This window comes from Balaenoptera musculus, chromosome 2 (assembly GCF_009873245.2).
Source record: "Balaenoptera musculus isolate JJ_BM4_2016_0621 chromosome 2, mBalMus1.pri.v3, whole genome shotgun sequence".
Lineage (NCBI taxonomy): Eukaryota > Metazoa > Chordata > Mammalia > Artiodactyla > Balaenopteridae > Balaenoptera > Balaenoptera musculus.
The window spans coordinates 149,332,193-149,353,151 of record NC_045786.1 but is presented as its reverse complement, the minus strand read 5'-3'; the positions used below and the strand labels follow the sequence as shown (position 1 = coordinate 149,353,151).

Here is a 20,959-nt window from a genome sequence, read left to right as displayed (position 1 = left end):
CTTCAATAAGTGGTGCTGGGAAAACTGGACATCTACATGTAAAAGAATGAAATTAGAACACTCCCTAACACCACACACAAAAATAAACTCAAAATGGATTAAAGACCTAAATGTAAGACGGGACACTATAAAACTCTTAGAGGAAAACATAGGAAGAACACTCTTTGACATAAATCACAGCAAGATCTTTTTGGACCCACCTCCTAGAGTAATGGAAATAAAAACAAAAATAAACAAATGGGACCTAATGAAACTTAAAAGGTTTTGCTCAGCAATGGAAACTATAAATAAGACAAAAAGACAACCCTCAGAGTGGGAGAAAATATTTGCAAATGAGTCAATGGACAGAGGATTAATCTCCAAAATATATAAACAGCTCATGCAGCTCAATATTAAAAAGACAAACAACCCAATTAAAAAAGGGGTGGAAGACCTAAATAGACATTTCTCCAAAGAAGACATACAGATGGCCAAGAGGCACATGAAAAGCTACTCAACATCACTAATTATCAGAGAAATGCAAATCAAAACTACAATGAGGTATCACCTCACACTGGTTAGAACGGGCATCATCAGAAAATCTACAAACAGCAAATGCTGGAGAGGGTGTGGAGAAAAGGGAACCCTCTTGCACTGTTGGTGGGAAGGTAAATTGATACAGCCACTATGGAGAACAGTATGGAGGTTCCTTAAAAAACTAAAAATAGAATTGCCATATGACCCAGCAGTCCCACTACTGGGCATATACCCAGAGAAAACCATAATTCAAAAAGACACATGCACCCCAATGTTCACTGAAGCACTATTTACAATAGCCAGGTCATGGACACAACCTAAGTGCCCATTAACAGATGAATGGATAAAGAAGATGTGGTACATATATACAATGGAATATTACTCAGCCATAAAAAGGAACGAAACTGGGTCATTTGTAGAGACATGGATGGACCTACAGACTGTCATACAGAGTGAAGTAAGTCAGAAAGAGAAAAGCAAATACCATATATTAACGCATATATGTGGATGGAATCTAGAAAAATGGTACAGATGAACCGGTCTGCAAGGCAGAAATAGAGACACAGATGTAGAGAACAAACATATGGACACCAAGGGGGGAAAGCGGTGGTGGTGGGATGAATTGGGAGACTGAGGTTGACATATATACACTAATACGTATAAAATAGATAACTAATAAGAACCTGCTGTATAAAAAATAAATAACATTCAAAAAAAAAAAGACTATCTTTTTTCTTAATTTCTCCAAGTGACAACTGTTTAAAGTGAAATGACAATTGTATTGTGGGTTTTATAAAGTATGTAGTTTTAAAGTACATGACATTACTAGCACAAAGGATAAAAGGGGAAAAATGGATCTATACTGTCACAAGGGTCTCACATTTTATGTGAAGTGGTATAATACTAACACTAGCTAGCCAGTGATAAGTTAAGGATGCATATTCTAATCCTTAGAGCAACCACTAAAAAAATAGTATAAAAAGCTATACCTAAAAAGCCAACGGAGGGATTAAAATGGAATCTAAAAGCAATCGGCCAAACACGGTGACATAATTCTCTGTCACGCTGGGTAAAGGCATGTGGCCAGAAATGTTTCAGTCTATCACCAATCACATTCAACATTAGTCAGAACCCTTTTCCTGTAAAGTATCATTATTAAGAGAATATTTTACTATCATTCTGCTCCTTCTCAGTAATTATTGACATGCCACATAATGAGAAGAAATCTAGCCTAGCTAATGATGTCAGTGAGGCTTTCTGCCCTCAATCCTATGGTTCCCAAGCAGATTAGACATTATCTATTCACAGCCCACTCTTTCCATCTCCTTGCCTCTCTTAAATCCTGGCTTTCCCCTATGGACCTCATTCCTCCTGCAGCTCTTTCAAGTAGAGTCTGCTCATTCTTTAAAACCCCATGAACAAGGGTCCCAAGGTAACCCTCCTGTCTCGCTCCCCGAAGTTCCTCTAGACCATTACTCTTTCAAATTATTATGGAACATTTTTTTGAAACTCGTATTGTTCAGCTACATCGCATCTCTTACCTTCTTCATCCCTGTCACAAATAATTGCCTGAGCACACATTGAGCAAAAATGTGGGCATTCCTTCTCCAACACTAGTCTCATCATTCTAAGTAAAGTCAAGGTTCACATGAACAGTTCATCTAATGCTTAGCCTCATAGTTCCCTGATCCTTTAAATGCCAATGACCTTGCTACTTTTTCAAACTCATACACTGGAGCTGCTCCAATCTGAAATACCTAGTCCCTTCCTCCCCTCCTGATCTAAGAACTTCCTTCTTGGTTTCTCTTCCTTCCCTATCAACCCAGCTCACTTCCATGGTCCTGATGGTATTCATGTCCTACATTTCCCCTAGAGCTCCCCCGAACCTGAATCAAGCCAACCCTATGCCTTCACTGTGTCAATACCTAGCCTGCTGAGGGGTGTTGGAGAAAACTGCACAACCATGCAAATTAAGGCTTCACAAGCTCATGTTTTGCCTTCTCTCAGCTGGGTCCTACCTGGGCTCCCTGCTTCCAGTCTCACCTTCCTCCAGTCTATACTCCACCCCTGCCTGCACAGGCCCCTAGGAGTTACAGAGAGTTCTAGACAGGAGTTACAGAGAGTTCTAGACAGGAGATACAGAGAGTTCTAGATACGGAGGAGAAGCTAGCTCTCAATCAGGAGGCATGTCTATGCAAGCATTTCTGGTACACTGCCTAACAAGAACTCCAAGAAAGAAACCTGAATGCCCAAGGCCTAGTAACTTGGCTGTGATTTCTTTTCTCATTACAACTAAGTATTTACTTTCATATCCATTTTGAATTCATAATTTTGAATTTTTTTTCTTAAAGAAGGTCTCTAAATTGTGTAAGTTTCAGGACCCACGAAACCTGGATCCATCCCTGACCAATTACTGCCAACGTGCTCTTTCTAAAATGCAAATCTGTCTCTCTTCTCTGCTTAAAATCCTCACACATTTGCACCTGGAAATAATGAAGGGTCTATGTGCCACACAAAGGAATCAGAAGTTCTTCCTGTATGTTCCTCTTAGAGACGCCAGATTATATGATATATGCTGGTAACTCCCACATCTGTTAACACTCGTTTCCAACTTTCTCTCTTAAGCTCCAGACCAAATTTTCAACTGTTTACTCAACAGATCTCTTTGAAAATCCTGAAGGCAACTCACATTCAACACGCCCAAAATTGAAACAATCATCTCTTCTTGGTCCCCGCACTGCTGAGACTCTTTAAATTCTCAGTCTCAGAAATATCATTATCCTTTCAGCCTTTTCGGCTACAAATGGAGTCAACTCCAGACACTCCTTCCCTCCCACCTCCAACAGTCAATCTGTTACCACCTCTTATCCATCTTCCCTGAAAAATGTCTCTGGGCACTGCCCTCTCCTCTTCATGTCTCTGCCAGGCTTTAATTTATCGTTTCCCAAAGTAAGGTACGCACGCCACTGGCGTAAGCAAGGTGACTGGAGGTGGTAGATGCATGTGCCTCTTAAAAATAGCCATGTGTGTATTTTAATGTGTACTGGGAAAAACATAACTATCGCAAACTGTAGTTTCTTTTCAAAAATAAATGCATTTAAGTATAAAAAGGGAGCTGATTTAAAGAAAATTGTTAACACTAATGCGAGTGGTATGTGGATACCCGAAACTGTAAAAACGGTCTGGGAATGCCTGAAGTTTGGGAACACTGCCTGGTTCATGGCTCATCATCTCAGGAGGAGATGCTCCAACCGCCTCCCACTGGTCTCCCTGCCAACAAGCTCTCCCCCTCTAGACTATCCTCCACATAGCTGCCAGATTCACTTTCCTAGAAAACAAAGTCAATAACATTTTCCCTGCTTTAAAATCTTTGTGGAATTCCTACAACATATAAAATAAATCCAAACTCCTCCACTTGGAATGCAAGGCCTTCATTCCTAAGACACTAAGTTGTTCACTGTGTCCTGGAAACACCAGGCCCCTTAACGACGCATGCCTTAGAACAGGCTTTTCGCGCTGCCCTTCCCTCTCATTGGCAAATCCCTCCTCGTTCACTGCAACCCACCTCAAGGGTCACCTCCTTTGGGATGCCATCCCTAAGTCCCAGGCAGGGTTGGCTGCTCCTTCTGTGCTCCCACTCTCTGATGCCACTTAAATATTATAATTTTTTGGTCTAAGTGTGTGGGTCGATATAACTAGAATATGAAGTTATCTTATTCATTTTTGCGTTGGAAAGTGTATATTATATTAAACGTAGGATAAATAAGTGAATAAATGAAGGAATAAAATTCTACTTTTAAATACATCAATAAAAATATATAGGGTTTCCTTGGTGGCGCAGTGGTTGAGAGTCTGCCTGCTAATGCAGGGGACACGGGTTCGAGCCCTGGTCTGGGAGGATCCCACAGGCCGTGGAGTGACTAGGCCCGTGAGCCACAACTACTGAGCCTGCACGTCTGGAGCCTGTGCTCCACAACAAGAGAGGCCACAATAGTGAGAGGCCCGCGCACCGCGATGAAGAGTGGCCCCCACTTGCCCTCGCACAGAAACGAAGACCCAACACAGCCAAAAATAAATAAATTAATTAATTAATTAAAAAAAAAAGACTCCTACATTAAAAAAAAAAAAAAAAAAAAATATATATATATATATATATATATATAGGAATGGATGGGCAAAAAGGAGTATGGGGGATGGAGTCCTCTGTTATCGCTGGTGAAGAATAAAAAACAGGAAGAGATACAGGAAAAAGAGAAAGAGTAGGGAAAAAAGGAGAAACAGAGGAAGGCTCAATAACAGAGGAAAAGGAAGAAAGAGATCTGGGAAGGAGACAGGGAGGCCCTTTACATTTGGTGGTGAGTACACGAGCATCATAACCTATCCACTGAATTCTTTCAGCAAATATTTACTGACAGCCTGCCTGCTGTGTGGTCCTGTGCCAGGTGCACATGGCCCCTTCTCTGACTGCTCCCCTGTGAGTACAGGGACCCCTAGTTGCTCAATCAGACAGACCCTGCTCCAGAGGGAAGGTCTCGCCTTCCTGGACCCTCCTGACCCCTGAGTCCCTGACACTGTCTCTTACCTGCGCTCTGGACAGCACAGGGACCTGGTGATGCCCTCTCCCCTCTGGCCACTCCTCCTCGGTCTCCTCCTCCTCCTTCCTTGGCCGTGTGTTTCTTAAACATGGGGGTTCCTCGGATTTTGGCTAAGACCCTCTCCTCTTCTCTCTCTACAAACTCTCCCTTCCAGAGCTGGGCTCTCATTTACCACTTCGATACGAATGGCTCCCAAACCCTTAGCTCCAGCTCAGAGCCCAGTCCAAAGCATGAGTCCCACACATCAAAGCCTCCCGCACATCTCCAGATGGTGGTCCCACAGGCCCCTCAAACTAATCTGCCCCTGAGCTGAACACAGCATGCTCCACGCCTGGTTCTCATTCACTGAGGACCTACAAAGTGCCAGGCTCAGGGAAGCGAACAGGAGCTTCTGGAGTGTGCAATTAGTGAGGGAGATGGACCCAAATAATTACACAGACATACAGTTACAAACTGCGGTTGGGGTGACAGAAAAAAAAGTGAAAAAGAAAAGAAAACACCACCAACAACAAAAAAACGCTACCAGAGTACAATACGGGGAGCTAAGTTAAATGAGAAGGTAATATTCTCATTTAAATAGAAGAAGGGATATTCAAGCTGAACCCAAAGAAGAAGTAAGAGTCAGCCCAGCAAAGAGCATGGGTAAGTATTCCAGGGAATATTCTAGTCTGTTCTACTCTATTCTATTCTGTGGAATTACAGTACTCTAAGGAACTAGAATAGGGAACTGTACAAGCAAAGTAACGACTCCCTGTGACTGCCACAAGGTAGCTGGTGTGAATGAGGCTGGAGACATAGGAAGGCCCAAATCACAAAGGGGCAAAGTAAGCATTTGGGATTTTTTGTTTTAAGGGCAACGGGTGTGCTTTAAAGGGTTTTGAGTGTGAAATGAATGATGCATATTTTATAAGACCACTACAGCTGACCTGCAGGAGGGCAATAATACAAAAAGAGAGACCAGTTATGAGGCAATTGACTCAGTCCAGGAGAGTTTATAGTGGTTTAAACCATTTCTCTAATTCTCAATTTATTTTTTTCCTAACAGAATACTATTTACAGCCAAAGATTCTGAGAAGTCTTTGCTCTGGGAACCTTGCCTGAATATAAGTCAATTTTCATTGCAACAAAAGTATCATTACCATGAAAATTTTCACATACCAAAAAAAAAATTTCTGAATATAAGCCAGTAGTCTACTTACCCCAAAGAGAAGTCAAACCAAATTCCAATACTACGATTCCATATCTGACCCATACCAAATGGGTCAGATATGACCTACGGCTGTTAATCATGTGTATGCAAATTAGGAACCCTGAGAAGACTACAACAGGTATTCTCATCTTTCTTGAGGCAACGCAGTAGTAATAGATCACAGGCACTAACTAGGCTTGTATCATTGATCCATTTACACATACTTTTATTAAGTATCTAGCATACACTTGTAATTACTAGACTCTGGGTGACAATCTCTTATTTTGTGAAATCAAAAGACATTTTCTAAATCCTGTCAGATCATGACTAATTCAAAATTACTTCCATGATTTCTCTCCTAGAGTTACCAGGATCTAATACACACACACACACACACACACACACACACACACACACACACACACACAATCTATCCTTAGAGGAACCTAGGAATTTTTAGGACATAAATTAAGTGTGAACACTGCAAACTACTGACCTACTAAGCCCCTCCTTAAAAAGGATGAGCCAGAAGAGTTCCAAGCCATCAATACTATACTCAAGCACTTCTCAGAGGTTTCCTGACCAGAAAACATAAACGCATAGAGAGAGAAGTGTAACGGTTGCATTGAAGATGCATCAATGAAAGACAAGGCTAGGAAAATATTGAAAGGTCACAGTCTAAACTTCATAATATTACCAATTATTTCAGTGTCATATAAGAAATGTTGGTCTCACATGGTTCATTTGTCAAAAAAGGCAAGGGGGCTGGTTTTTGAATATTTGAAAAACATCACACTGCTTGCAAAAGTCACTGAGGACCACTATTCCATCACCTGTATGGTCACCTGCTCTGCTAACAAATCCTACGTGCCACACTCTCTCCTTGGCCTCCACAACTTGGCACATGCTCATCCCTCTACTTGGAATATTCTCCCCTCCTTGGCCCATCCTGGCCCCTTCACTTGGCTACCTTCTACTCATCCTTCAAGTCTCAACTCAAACATGATTTTTTCCTAGAAAACCTTTCCAGATTTCCCCAAAAGGAAAAGGGCTCGATGAAGGCATTCCTGTATCTTTTTGTGTTCACCCCCACCTGGCACTTAATTCTCTGCAGCCCCCAGATCAAGGTTCAGAGAGGACAGGGAGCATGTCTGGTTTGTCACTGTACTGCCAGCTTCAAGCACAATGCCTGCCACGCAGAAAGCTCTCAATCAAGTTTCATAAGCAAATAAATGAAGAAATGAATGGATGTTACCTTCTATTCCAAGGTCACTGAGGTCACCAAGGTCACTCCTGCCCTCCTCATTTTTCTACCCATATGCCCCAGAACAACAAAATGATGTTAAGTCAGCAATTAAGGATCACTCTTTGGAAAGACTGCCAACCTCTAGACAGCGGGTTGGGTTTTGAAAAGAAGATGAAAAGGCATTAGCAAACAACTGGTCAAGGAGACATACAAAACGGGTCTTAAGTGGCACAAAGAATTCTCACCAAAAGGATTTCTCATCCAAATGTTTCTTTGCCCTAAGAGCCAGTTAGTTCGATGAAATAAGAATATCTCTGGGGCATCCCTGGTGGCGCAGTGGTTGAGAATCTGCCTGCCAATGCAGGGGACACGGGTTCGAGCCCTGGTCTGGGAAGATCCCACATGCCGCGGAGCAACTAGGCCCGTGTGCCACAACTACTGAGCCTGTGCGTCTGGAGCCTGTGCTCCGCAGCAAGAGAGGCCGTGACAGTGAGAGGCCCGCGCACCGCGATGAAGAGTGGCCCCCGCTCGCCGCAACTAGAGAAAGCCCTCGCACAGAAACGAAGACCCCACACAGCCAAAAATAAATAAATAAATAATTTTTTAAAAAAAAGAATATCTGTGTATCTTGAACAGAACTGCAATTGAAGATAAACTGAAAATACTTTCTAATTCTCATGTGACACAGATAATGACAATAATAGTTAGCATGCGGCGGGCACCGTCCTAAGAGCTTTGTACATTCTCTTATTTAATCCTCCAGCAACACTAGGAGATAGCTACTATTATTCCATTCAGCAGAGGAGGAACAGGCTCAGAGTGGTTAAGTAACTTGCCTAGAATACACACCGAGGAATTGGCAGAGCTGGGATTAAAGACAAAATGATCATCGTTCCTACTTCTTAGGTTGTGTAGATGAGAACAGTGGCTAACTTAAAGGAGCATTGAGCTAAATAAACTCTTACATGTAGTTCTGACTTAACCCTCCCCACAGGTGAGGGAGAGAATTCTAAGTGATCTTCAAGCACCACGTTTCTGGTAGGAAGCCAGCTTGACACGTAATACATAGTAGAAGGAGGCATGAGGCATTGTACTGGAGTGCTGAAAGAGACCGAGTAAGCGCTGGAGGAGAATCTTGAGATGCTATTTCCAATCGCGTGATCTACCCCGGGGATGATGTTCCCGCCCACACAGTGGCCAGCCCCAGGGATGGGTCGGGAATGCACATCTGCCCACCCCGAGGGAGAGTTCAAAAGTGAGGCATACAGAGCGTGACCTCAGGATGAAGTGTGGAAAACGCATTCCTCGTCAACGGGTTCCACGTCGGATTCCCCACATCCCTCTCCTACGACGTTATCAGAAGCATCATTCAATCCAGCCCATTGGAGAGGGACTACGAAAAAGGCTGAAAAATGTGACTAATCTAGGAAAGTTATTTTTGTGAGAAAGAAGAAAAATGTCACCAAAAAGGGTCAGCAGATAACCCTAGCTGGGCTGAAAATAACTGCCCGCTGGCAGACCAGTCAGGAACAGGCGGAGGGCAAGAGACGTAATGCAACGTGCCAGGGAAGCTCCAGCTGAGTAGAGCTGCTGGGGGATGAGGAAACTGGCCTAATTTGGGAACATGAGCCCAGCAGCATTTCTCAGATTCCTGCAAGAGAATCTGGCTGAGTGTCAGCTCTGCGTCCTAGGAGGAGCACCAAAGGGATGGGGGGCGGAGGAGGAAGAGAAAGAGAACAGCTGTGTCTCAAACACTTTTCCAGACAAGTGGACGAATAAGGATAATCAAGTGAGAACTTACTCCCTCACCAAAAGGATTCCAAGAGGAAAACCCAAAAGTCTCTCAGCTCCCGCCAAAAGCCTTTCTCTACTGGGAGGTCTGTGCATCTAACTATCCAGCAGGTAGGAGAAGTTAGGTGGTGTTTAAGAATCTGTCTGGAGGCTGAGAGAGTACAGCCAGACGTTAGCTGAATGACTGTGGACAAGTCACTCGGCTCCTTGAAGTCTCAGTGTCATCATAGCTAAAATGAGACAGTAAGTACAGTAACTACTTTAAGAGTTACCACGGGGCTTAAATAGGATAGTGTGTGTAATTGACAGAGAGGTAGGAACTGTTCCAACGTCAGCTATAATTATTATTATTACAAGGACAATCTGCAAGATGTAAATTAAGCTACAAACTGCTTTAGACCCAAGTGAGAAATGCTCATCCAAAAAGACAGGCCAGGGAATTCCCTGGTGGTCCAGTGGTTAGGACTCTGCTCTCTCATTGCCGAGGGCCTGGGTTCAATCCCTGGTCGGGGAACTAAAATCCCACAAGCCACGTGGGGCAGCCCCAAAAAATAAAAACAAAGAACAGGCCAGTCCTGAGAGGTTTTGCCCTGAGATTCCTTTTTCCCAACTTCAGCGTATGGTAGTGTAACTTCATGGTAGAAAGCGTCCAGGTCTTTTCTTGAGGTCTTGTAGGAGAACCATCATTTGAATGACAGAAGGTGAAAGTTCAGGCATAGAAATCTAGTTTAATTCTCAGAGCTGCTCTGCCCAGAAAAAGTTATTCACTGCAGACGTGAAGACGCTCATCATGGCACCAGTTAAAGTCTCCATAATTGTAATGCCAACCTGAACTGCTAACTGAACTATGCATCTAGGGATCCAAGCCTGATTTGTAACAGACGGTGAAAAAAAAAAAAACCCACAAAAAAGCAGAGGGATGCAGTCATAAACTTTCTTAGTAGTTACCATTTCTTGAGAGGTGCCTGTGTGCTGGCACCTTTATGTGCATTACCTAATTTGACCTTCACAACAACCTGAAAGAAGCAGGCATGACACTAATCAACTCTGAGCTAGTGAAACTACAGGAAGAGTTCATCTTTCTGGTTAATCAGTATGATTAGGCAGGTAAGTTCTTTGGAATTATTTGAAAATTTACAGATTGACCAAGCAATAAAGAGACCTTTCGTCTTCTTTCAGAGAGGGAGGAAGAGTCTAATTATAATTACCTGTGCTGAGCCACAGGTATCCTACAGGCAGAAAGCCCCAAGGGGTTACAGAGAAAACAGGAAGAAGGAAAAGATCGAGGCAAGATTTGACACAAGCAACTGCATCAGATGTCTTGGAACTTGAGGGCATACAAATTTTCACTGAACTCTACACAACCCCAAATTAGAAAACGGGAGAGGAATGTGGATTTTTTATTTTTATTTTTTTTGCTACTAAAAATAATTCTTTCCTTTTATACCCAAGCCTACAAGGAAAAAAAACAAAAAACAAACTCTGTATAAATTCTATTTTTTTTAAAATTGATATGTCAGTCGCAAACTGCCTACTCAACAGTCATTCCTCTTCTCCTTAACCCCAAAACCCCAATGTGATGGGTGTGGCAACGTGCCCAGCTGAGAACGCCCTTGAAATTTAAGGTGGTTTTAAGACCCAGTTCTGACCGATGACATGTAACTAGAAGTCTACTTGGTGAGGTCTCTGGCTATCATTTTCCTGATAAGAAGGGACATACTTCGTTGGCATGAACCCTGAACTCTTCCACTCTTCCCCCTCTCCTCACCTAAAATACAGACTGGATCCCTGGGGAACAACCAGCCATCATGTCAGCAACCATGAGAACAAGTTACAAGCTCCAGATGGCAGAGCAGGTGTCTAGACGGGGTGAGGGTAATGCAGGACCTTCTCTAGTGACCGCACCCGCCCTGCCCTCCACTGGACTTCTTGCTGTGAGAAAAATCACTCCTGCCTGCTCCAAGCCCTGGGGCTGAGTTTCTGATGCATATAGCCAAATTCCATACTGATAAGGATACCTGAAAATCAATCCATCCTAAAAGAGCAGGAGTTTTAACTTGAATGGAAACAGGAGCCAGGTAGATCAGACGTGAGTAAATCTGACCAGGTGTATTCAAGTAAGAAATGGTGAGCTGGACAGGGCAGGCCAAGCGTAAGCAAGCACCGTTCTCAGCTGCAGCCAACTGCTGCCATGTGGGGATGTCAGCCCAGCATTCCCGCTGTGCCAGGACTTCTGGTTTCAAAGAGGAGCCCCAAATCTGGATTTTCACGTACATTTTCCTAATTTAGAAATGATAACAACCAAGTTTTAAAAAATGTTTAATTTTCTACGGATCAAAGAAGACATGGCTGTAGGCGAAATTCAGCCTGAAGGCCACCCGTTTTTAACTGTAGAGAGGGTTAAGGCACAATAACAGAACACCCGAGCTCTGGAGAGAGCCAATAATGGTTAGCAATTATACACTGAGCACTTATGGGTCAGACTGGGTTAAGGGCTTTCTTTATACCTGTTATCTTGTTTTTTCTTTCTGGTCACCCTATCAAGTATGTAATACTAACCCTGTTTTATCAATGAGGAAACTGAGGCTTGAAGAGGTTAAGTAACTTGCTGAGCCATAGAGCTAACATGTGGCAGGGCCAGGATTTCAGCCCAGGGCTGTCTAACCGCAAGGCCTGTGCTCTTATCCACCCTGCAGGAGGAATGCCCGCTGCAGTCTGGAAGCACAAAACCTGCTTCAGATCACTACTAGTCAGCCTGTGGAGAAATGAGTAGCAACCCTTGGAGAGACTTCCAAATCGCTTCTAAAAGAGACCCAGGCTCACATCCTCCTTCTGTGCGGTCCTTTAATAACAAGAGCAAAGCTCCATCCAAATATTCTCTTATTCACTACTTACTGAAAGAATGAACATTTGTACAGTGCCTTTCAGTTTACTAAAGTGCTTTTAAATACGTATCTCACTTAATCCTCAAATCAACTTGGTAGTATTGTTACCACTGTTTGACAGATAATGAAATGGAGGATTAGAGAGATTAGTGGGGTTGTTCAAGATCCAGGCAATTAGCAGAGCCCACGCTCAAGCCCTGGTTTTCAGATGCCAAGCCCGTGTTCCCTCTATTCCAGCAGACCTGGAAGCTGCTCTGCTTCCTCCACGGAACTCCCCATCCCGCCAGCTCGCTTTAAAATCATCATTTGCTTGAACTAATTCCTATATAACTCTAAAGTAATTCCAGTATGTCTGACAGCCCCCAGGTACCATATTTACGTTTTCATGAATAGCTTCATCCTAGAATATAGTCAGTGAAAGGACAAAAATAAATATATCAAGTAATACATTCAGAACTGGAATGTAAATGGGCACACACACATGAGTCTTAGACTCTAATCTTAGAAAGAAACAGCCAAAAAGGCCCACACAGCACAGTGTGCATCTGGCCCCAGGAGAGGCTGCCCACGCTGCTTTAAACCTCAATTCAGGGAGAGAAGGAATCCTGCAATTCTGACTGGCATTTTGCTGTCAGAGGCACCAGCTGGGTGAAGAACAGAATGACTTTTCTTTTTTCTTTCTTTTTTTAAAAAATAAATTTATTTATTTATTTTTGACTGCACCGGGTCTTCGTTGCTGCATGCAGGGCTTCTCTAGTTGCGAGAGCGGGGGCTACTCTTTGCTGCGGTGCGCGGGCTTCTCAGTGCGGTGGCTTCTCTTGTTGCGGAGCACGGGCTCTAGGCACGCGGGCTTCAGTAGTTGTGGCACACGGACTCAGCAGTTGTGGCTCGCGGGCTCTAGAGCGCAGGCTCAGCAGTTGTGGCACACGGGCTTAGTTGCTCCACGGCATGTGGGATCTTCCCCAAGGGCTCAAACCTGTGTCCCCTGCATTGGCAGGTGGATTCTTAACCACTGTGCCACCAGCGAAGTCCCCAGAATGACTTTTCGTCAACTCCCAGAAAAAATACTAAGGCCCAGATGGGGCCAAAAAAAAAAAAAAAAAAGGTACATGCCTCTGCAGAAATAAGTAGGTATTCTAGAAAGGCTGAAACCCTGACAGGTTCATCACAGTCTGCGACTCTGGAGTTAGGTGCTCACAGTACTGACTCTCCCCTGAGCCAAGGGGAAGGGGACGGGTAGGTGAACCATGCCTACTGACCCCAGCTTGGTAGCTGATTTGGTGTGGGCGCCACAGAGGCTTCAAGGCCATCAGGACATCCCGGCCCATCTCAGACTCACTCACCTCACCACTAAGGTGGCTATAACCTCCTTCACAATTGGGTAGGCTTGTAATTAGCCTTTGTGACTGCCAGTGATCACGAGAATATACGTTCCATTATGGCAGGGGATTTGGCTCTTGTTCACTGAAATATGCCAACCCCCTAAAATGGTGCCTGACACACAGTAAGCTTCAATAAATACTTGTTAAATAAATGAATTAATGATCTGGTGTTGGGGCGGATCCTCCAAAGGCCAAGAGTAGACTTCCACTGATCCAGTCATTGGCTTGCCCATCCATTGCAGTTCAAGCTCCTTGAGATCCAGGGTTGGGTCTAGTATATCTTCTTTCACTATCTCCCTTCATTACACCCCCTTAACTGTGTCCCCAGTGTGCCACAGTCTGCCACCCCTGACCCTGTAACGCTCTTATTCAGCTTCTAAGAGCCCCTCATCACACACTATGTACTTCACCCCCTCACCCTTTGCAGTGTCAATGGCATGCCTGCTCTGTGCCAGGCACCGCGATAAACAAAGGGGGACAAAGGTGAAACATAACCGCCGCCTTCCAAAAGCTCACATCTTCTGAGGGAGCCAGGCACATAAATAATTAGAATACAATGTAATAAGCTCTATAATGGAGATGCTATGGTCAAAGTCACAAACTGACAACCCTCAGGCCTAATCTAGCCCATATGGTGATTTAATTTTTATAATTAGTCGCTAACCTCTAAAAACGTGTTGCTTTCACATAAAATTTTAGACTGCCATCTCTTGGAAAATCAGAAGAGCTGGCAGTACTGGACCTGTATTCCCCACAGCATCAGCTGGCTGTGGCTAGATAGTGGTTACCCTTTGGAGGGTACATGTGGCCTCTGGTTTTCCCACAATCCCCCCACAGTCTCTCCCTACCGTCTTCAGGCAATGAGGCCAAGGGTCAGTCGCCAGCTTTTCTGTGTTGGCATGGCTGTTATCTGAGAGGAGGAATGATTCTCTGTACCCATATTTCTACAGTCAGTGAGAAAATGAAAGATAAATTGAAAGGTCCATGTGGAACACTTAAAGACATGGTGGATATCTTATTTCTGATGAAAGTGAAGCATATTCCTACCTATGTGATATGTAAGTCAAGTGTGTCTGTATCTTGTCCCCAGCATGCTATACTCAGGCCCATAAGGCCTCCCAGCAGAGATGCCCTCATCTGTTATAAACCTACTGTAGGCCAATGAGCTGGGCAACTGAGAAGCCAGGTTGCCTGTTGCCCAGAAACTCACTGTCTAGCGGGCCAGGCACATAAAAAGAAAAATTAGTGCATAATGTGAGATGTTCTATAACAGGTACTATGGGAACTGAGAAGTAGGAGCCCTAAGTCAGCCTGGAGAAGTTAGGAAGAGCTGACAGCGAGGATTACCCTGAAGCCAGCTCTTGAAAAGGGCAGAGTTTTTTCAAATGGGCAGAGGAGGGTGAAAAGAAGTTCTGAGTAAACCGCCGAAAATAGTGCCCTGGCATTAAAAGCAATGCTCATCAAGATTACCCACCCTCTGCAAAGAGGCTGGATAAATTCCCACGATTCCAGGCCACTTGGAAAAGTCTCCAGGAAAGTAAGGCCAGTACGGATCCCCTTCCTGCCTGAAAACTGTAGAAAGCGCAGGTCACCACCAAGAGCAAATGTCCAGTTGTGTAATCCAACTTTACGTCACCAGCATGCCTCACTGGCGTTTATCTGGCAGGAATAAAAACCCGGATTTTGGCTGGATTTTGAAACCTCCCAGTCCCTTGCTTCAGTTAACGTACAAAACTTCTTCACTGGGAATATAAAGCAATGCACAGAAACTACTCTGGCATCAAAAGAAAAAAGTTCCTCTTTCACTTCTTGCTAATAGGACAAATGCCGAGGAAGGGAATTCCCAAATCAAGATAGGAGGAAGGCTGACATTAAAGAGAAGAAGGAGAAAAAAATATGAAATACCAAATCCTTGCTCACTGAGTAATCGCTAACTCTTAGAGTGCATTTCTTCAGAATTTTTTAACACTCACCTCTGCAGTCAGAGTCGAAGAGGAATTCTTGCCAGTGAGATGATTCTCGGCTTGAGCTGACTCCTGTTGAGCTCGGCGCCCCATCTTGGCTCCCTGTAAGGAGAGATGAGGGGCACTGCTGACCCAAACGTCTTTGAGCCACTACGAGGAAGACAATCCTGCCAAGGTAAGCAAGGACTGGATTTATGATGACATGGTGGAGGATGGGATTTGAGCAACTTGAGTATATACTTAGAAAAGGCTCCAAACCCTTAAAACAAAGCGCCCATGGTCAGTTCTATACAGGAGAACAGGAAATTCATGTACTGATCACAGTGTTTTCTTTTAATGGCCATAGACCTTTTCTACCCAAAGAAATGCAGCTAGAAATTCCTCTAGAGGGGGCAGGGACCTCATGCCATAGCCCGGGAAGAGTGTGGTCAAGGCGCCCATGTCCTATGCGGGATTTTATGAAGGCCTAATTTCAAAGCTGCAGCTTGGCATGAAAATAGTTATCCAAAAGGCATTTGGGGGGGAAAGAAATTCCATGGTAACTGAAACCAGAGAAATACATATAGCATTTGCTTTGACGTGTACACTAGTTGGATTTGCACTTACAGTTATTAAAGGAAAGATCTTACAAGAATCTTGAGACATTAGCTTTGGAAATCAGACCACTTCAAATTCTGAGTCATCAAATGAACCATCTGCACGTGTTTCCCAAAGCCCTCGTGGGGTGGAGGCTCTGTGTCTCAAATGCTTCCCAGCACATACACAAAACATTCTTTAGGCAGACTAGTGGGTGGTGAAATGTTTACATTTTTCTTTAAAAAAAAACACAGCATTAATGTAAGCACTTTTAGATCTCATTTGATGTAGCTTCATTTGATTTCACAGTAACAGGGACTGAGATTCAGGCCATTTTACAAATGAGGAAACTGAGACCCAGGAAAGCAATTAAGTGGCAGATAAATCTAAGAGCTAAATCTTCTTCTGCCTTCAAATCCTGAGTTCCTTCCACTATGCCCTGCTGGAATTTCTTTTAAGATGTTCTAAGAACTGACTGCACCAATAAACTGAGAGCGGTTACATGAGACCTGCATAAAAACCCTTATGCAGTATTTACATGTCAAATTCTAATCAATCATTTAGGTTTCAGGGATGACAGAAACAATCTTTCTGACAATAAGCAGCTCGTTTTCTTCCCAAGACAGACGATTGCACTCCTTCACCTATGGCTGCCCTTTTCCATTTATCATAACATTGGGTTTCTGAATACGGCATACTACATGCAGTGATTGTGCTCAAACAAAAATTCAAGGATCTTGCCTTTAAATGCTGTTTGTAGACGGTTTCTCTAATAATTGTCAAGTATTTAAGGTTTTAACCTTTTTGAGGACCCTGTGTAAATCCACAGGAATGACTGGCAGAAAACCTACTTTACTACCTGGTTTTATATGTTTTAAATCTATAGTCTGTTTATTGTTCATCTTCTGCCACTGAAATGTAAGCCCCATGAGGGCAGGGACTTAGTTTTTTTCACTGGTATATCCCTAGCACCTAGGACAATCAATGCTTGACACACAGAAGGGGCTCAATAAATATTTGTTGAAAGAATGAATGAATAACTACATTCACATCCCCCGGTACTATAAAAGCTCACATATCAGAAAGGCTTGGTGACATAATATTCTTCTTGGTCAGTCAAGCAACCTGCTTCTTCCTAGAACAATTTGCTCCCAATCCTCGTATCTCCTCTCTAGTTACTTAGAGGATCTCCGATGTTACTAGGGCACTTCAAAACATGTAGAGATTCCACAGCAGAAACTAAAGACCTGCCCTGTGGGCCAATCTTTTAGTGACTGTCATCTTCGATAATTTTAAAGGTAAAAAGGCTTGATGAGGCTGTGTTGGAGTTAAAACACACACACACACACACACACACACACACACTGAACTTGGGTCTTGAATCTAGCTCAGCTTATTTATATATAAGCTTGGGTAAATCACAGCCTCAGAAGCAACAGTCGCTAACTTCTTCTAATAACTTAGCACATGCCAGCCACTGTGTTAAATGCTTTCCACGCATATCTCATTTCATCTTCACTGCAACTCCTTGAAGTAGACATTAACATCTCCATTCTAGACATAAGGAAATCGAGGCTCCTGGAGATTGACTTTTTTTAACCCATGCAACAGCTTTATACGGCGTCTGACCTCTGGGTCCCCCGAGCACCTAGCCACTCCCCTGCGTTATAAATCTTTATTTCCTTAACTATAAAACTGAGGTAACGCCCACCTCCCCATGGGGATTAGTGGCAAGAAAGGACCTCCCTGTCTAACGCCTTCCTTCCTTCCATGCATAAAACAGTACGGTTTTTACATCAACTTCTGCCATGAGATGTCCCAAGGGAAAAGCACTAGGATGAGTGAAAGCGTGACTCTGGCCAGGGCCCCTCCAGTCACCCTCAGATCTGTCCATTCTAGGGGAGTTGGCACTTGGAGCTCCAGAAAGCGGAGAGAAGCTGGGAAATTTCCCACCGGTCCCAGAGGCCGGCGGGGGCAGGATCTGTTTTCCACTCTTTGAGGATTTTAAAGAAAGCAAACCCTAGGCCAGCAGCGGAGGAGCTCACCGCTGCCTCAGGGGCGGGGCGAGGGAGGCCGCCTCCTCCCCGGCCTCACCCCCGCAAGGCTCAGAGCCGGCCCGCTCCGGCCGCCAGGGACAGGCCTGGCCGAGGCGGCTCAGGGAAGCCGGGGCCGGCGGGGTCGCTCCTCCCCACCCGCTAATTCCTGGCCCCAAGCCCCAAGAGTCGGTCCTCACGGAGATGGCCGAGCCGCGACGCCGCTCCTCGCCTAGGTCCAGCTCATCCTCCATCTCTGCGGCCGCCTGACGTCACTTCCTGGAAACCCAGCGGCCCAGTCGCGTCCCTGACGACGGCTCCGCCCTTCCATCCCAATACTTAAAGGGTCCGCCGCATCGTTCCTGGAGTCTATGTGCCAACCTCCAATTTAAACTAAACCTATCCTAAACCTGCCTTTTTTTAACATCTGGAAAAAATCTCCAGATATTAAATCCTGATAAGGGTGCTCCTGTGGGACAGTGAAAAATTTTAGTCTTTAGAAACTGCCTACATCTGTAGCTCTGTTCAAATACATAAGTTGTCAAGTGCAAAGCACTACTAGTAATAGTAGTAATTTTTCTGATGCCTTCCATTTGTAAAGCTCTTTGCAATGTACAGAGGACCTTCACAGTTATTAGCTCATGGGAAGGGCATAACAACCTTGTGTGGGAAGCAAGATAAGTTGTTTTGTCTCCAATGGACAGATGAAAAAACAGGCACACAGCGGGTCAGGTGCCAATAAATGGTTTATAATGAAAAGTGCAATACACATAATCTCTGCCTTCAAGAATACAGAGCCGCTGAAGCAACACATCAAAAACCTGTGTATTAATAACTTTCAAAAGTACAAATAATCCCTCCAAGACCCCATGAAGTGAGCAGGAGCAGAATCTCTATTCAACAGTTGAAGACATTCAGGTGCAGAGCAATGCCTTGAGGAAAATCACCTGAGTATTAAGCAGCAGAGCCAGGTGCCTTTCTAACACCAGATCTTACTGAAGAATTTTTCTCTGGCGCATGTTACTGGGTGCCAGCCAGTCTCCTGGGCCAGCAGAGGAAGACGGCCCCCAAATTCCCAGTCTAATGGGACAAGCGAGTTGAGTCTTCATTGACTCTCCATGTAAGATCCCCACGTCAATGCCACTGACCAGTCCCTAGTACTGAGGACCCCCAGCCAGGCCCCCAGAAGATGGGCTCATGACCCTGAAAGTGAACAATGTCCCCAACACCATGCCTGGGGTAAGGCTTCGATGGCTACTTAAAAGCGAGGACTTGGAAGTGGGATTAATGACTCTAAAACAGGAATGCAGGATTTCTTAAATGCCTAGTAAATTATTCAGTTCAACCATTTATCCATATATGTTTACTGGGTAGGGCTATGCGTTACCATGCCTGTGACAACAACAGTACTGCGTGGATGTCAGAAGAGTTGAAACCTCATCCTAGCTCTACTACTAACTACCTGTGTAGCCAGGCAGAGCCCTCTCTGGACCTCAGCTTCCTCCCTTGTAGTGACTCTTAGAGATTACCCCTAAAATCCTTTCACTCACAAACTCTGATTCTCAGTGAGAATAATACCCTGATAGATTTTAACCTGAAAAAACATTCACTGTCAAAAACCCAAGATGGATGAAATATAGGCTCCAGTGAAGCCCTTGCTCCCTTCTTCCTTGGCACCAGATGAGGAAGAAGGGATTAATCTTTGGATTATTCCATTTCTTGTGATCTCTGTTGAACAATAATCAATATCGAGGCGGCAAAGAATAAAGAGCTTTATTGGGGGGGTCTTAAGAATTGCAATTCAGGAGACACAGATTCTGGTAAAGTCAAAAGAGTGTTCCAGGGAAGAGAAAGGGTCAGGGGCTTACAAAGGCAAAAGCCACAAGGCTGTACTCTGACACGAGAAAGGAAATATTTGTCCTTAAGGAATCACGAGTTATTTTAGAGTAAGGGTCTGATCAGTAGATAGGCTGTCACGAGTTATTATAAGGTAGGGGTCTGGTAAGTATCTTGAGTTTCTGGCAGATCTTCTGAATGCCTTCATTAGGACAGTAAGTGGTCAAAAGGTCAGATTTTATCCAGTCTGAGACTCGCATAATTCACACTTCCTCAATGGCCTTCTGGTTCCATTTTAGAGAGCTCTTAGCAATACCGACTCCATTTCTATTTTCCTTCCACTGCTCATAGCCACACCACCACCACTTTAGAGCTAATTTCCAAGCCTCCACTCCCACTTCTTCCCCAAATTCCTGAAAGCAAAGGGTGCACATTCTGGGCAGAAAGAAGCCCTGGAGTAGGGCTTTCCAAACCTTGCTGGGCACCTGAATCGCCAGATCTTACTGAAGTATTTTTCTCTGGTGCATGTTACTAGGTGCCATGTTACTGGCACCCAGTAACATGAAGTTTGTTAAAAATACATGTGTCAGTGCCCCGTCCCTGTAGACTCTGATTTGGTAGAGGTTGAGTCCAGAAGGACATCACTTTAATAATTTTCCCTCCCATTTTACAAGTATTTACTTAAAGGTCTCAGTAAGGCCTTCTCTGATTTTAAATTGCAACGTCCCCCCAGCCTAGGCACTCTGTCTCCTCTTCCCCTGCTTTATTTTCCACCATGGCACTTACCTTTTACCATACTACATTATTTACATGTTTAGTTCATTTATTGCCTTTCCCACGGCCCTACTTCCACTTCTAGATGTAAAGTCCATAAGAGAATGGTTTTGTTTGCTTTGTTCACTGTTGCATCTACAGAGCCTAGAACAGTGCCTGGCATGTAGTAGAC

At 44.1% G+C, this 20,959-nt stretch overlaps 1 protein-coding gene across 3 annotated transcripts in view; it reads right to left on the bottom strand.

The window, feature by feature from the left end:
* Window positions 1-18,448, bottom strand: part of IFT43 (intraflagellar transport 43) — a 103,374-nt gene extending 84,926 nt beyond the window's left edge. For 2 of the 3 annotated variants that reach the window (XM_036844523.1, XM_036844522.1), the window contains exons 1-2: window positions 18,378-18,436; window positions 15,578-15,670 (exon numbers count right to left, since the gene is read on the bottom strand). In XM_036844523.1, coding sequence (XP_036700418.1) covers window positions 15,578-15,670; window positions 18,378-18,431 — 147 coding nt within the window. In that variant the 5' untranslated portion in view covers window positions 18,432-18,436. Of the gene's footprint in view, window positions 1-15,577; window positions 15,671-18,377 lie in introns of all 3 variants that reach the window. The other variant, XM_036844521.1, reaches the window with a different exon arrangement.
* Window positions 18,449-20,959: the final 2,511 nt, after the last annotated feature.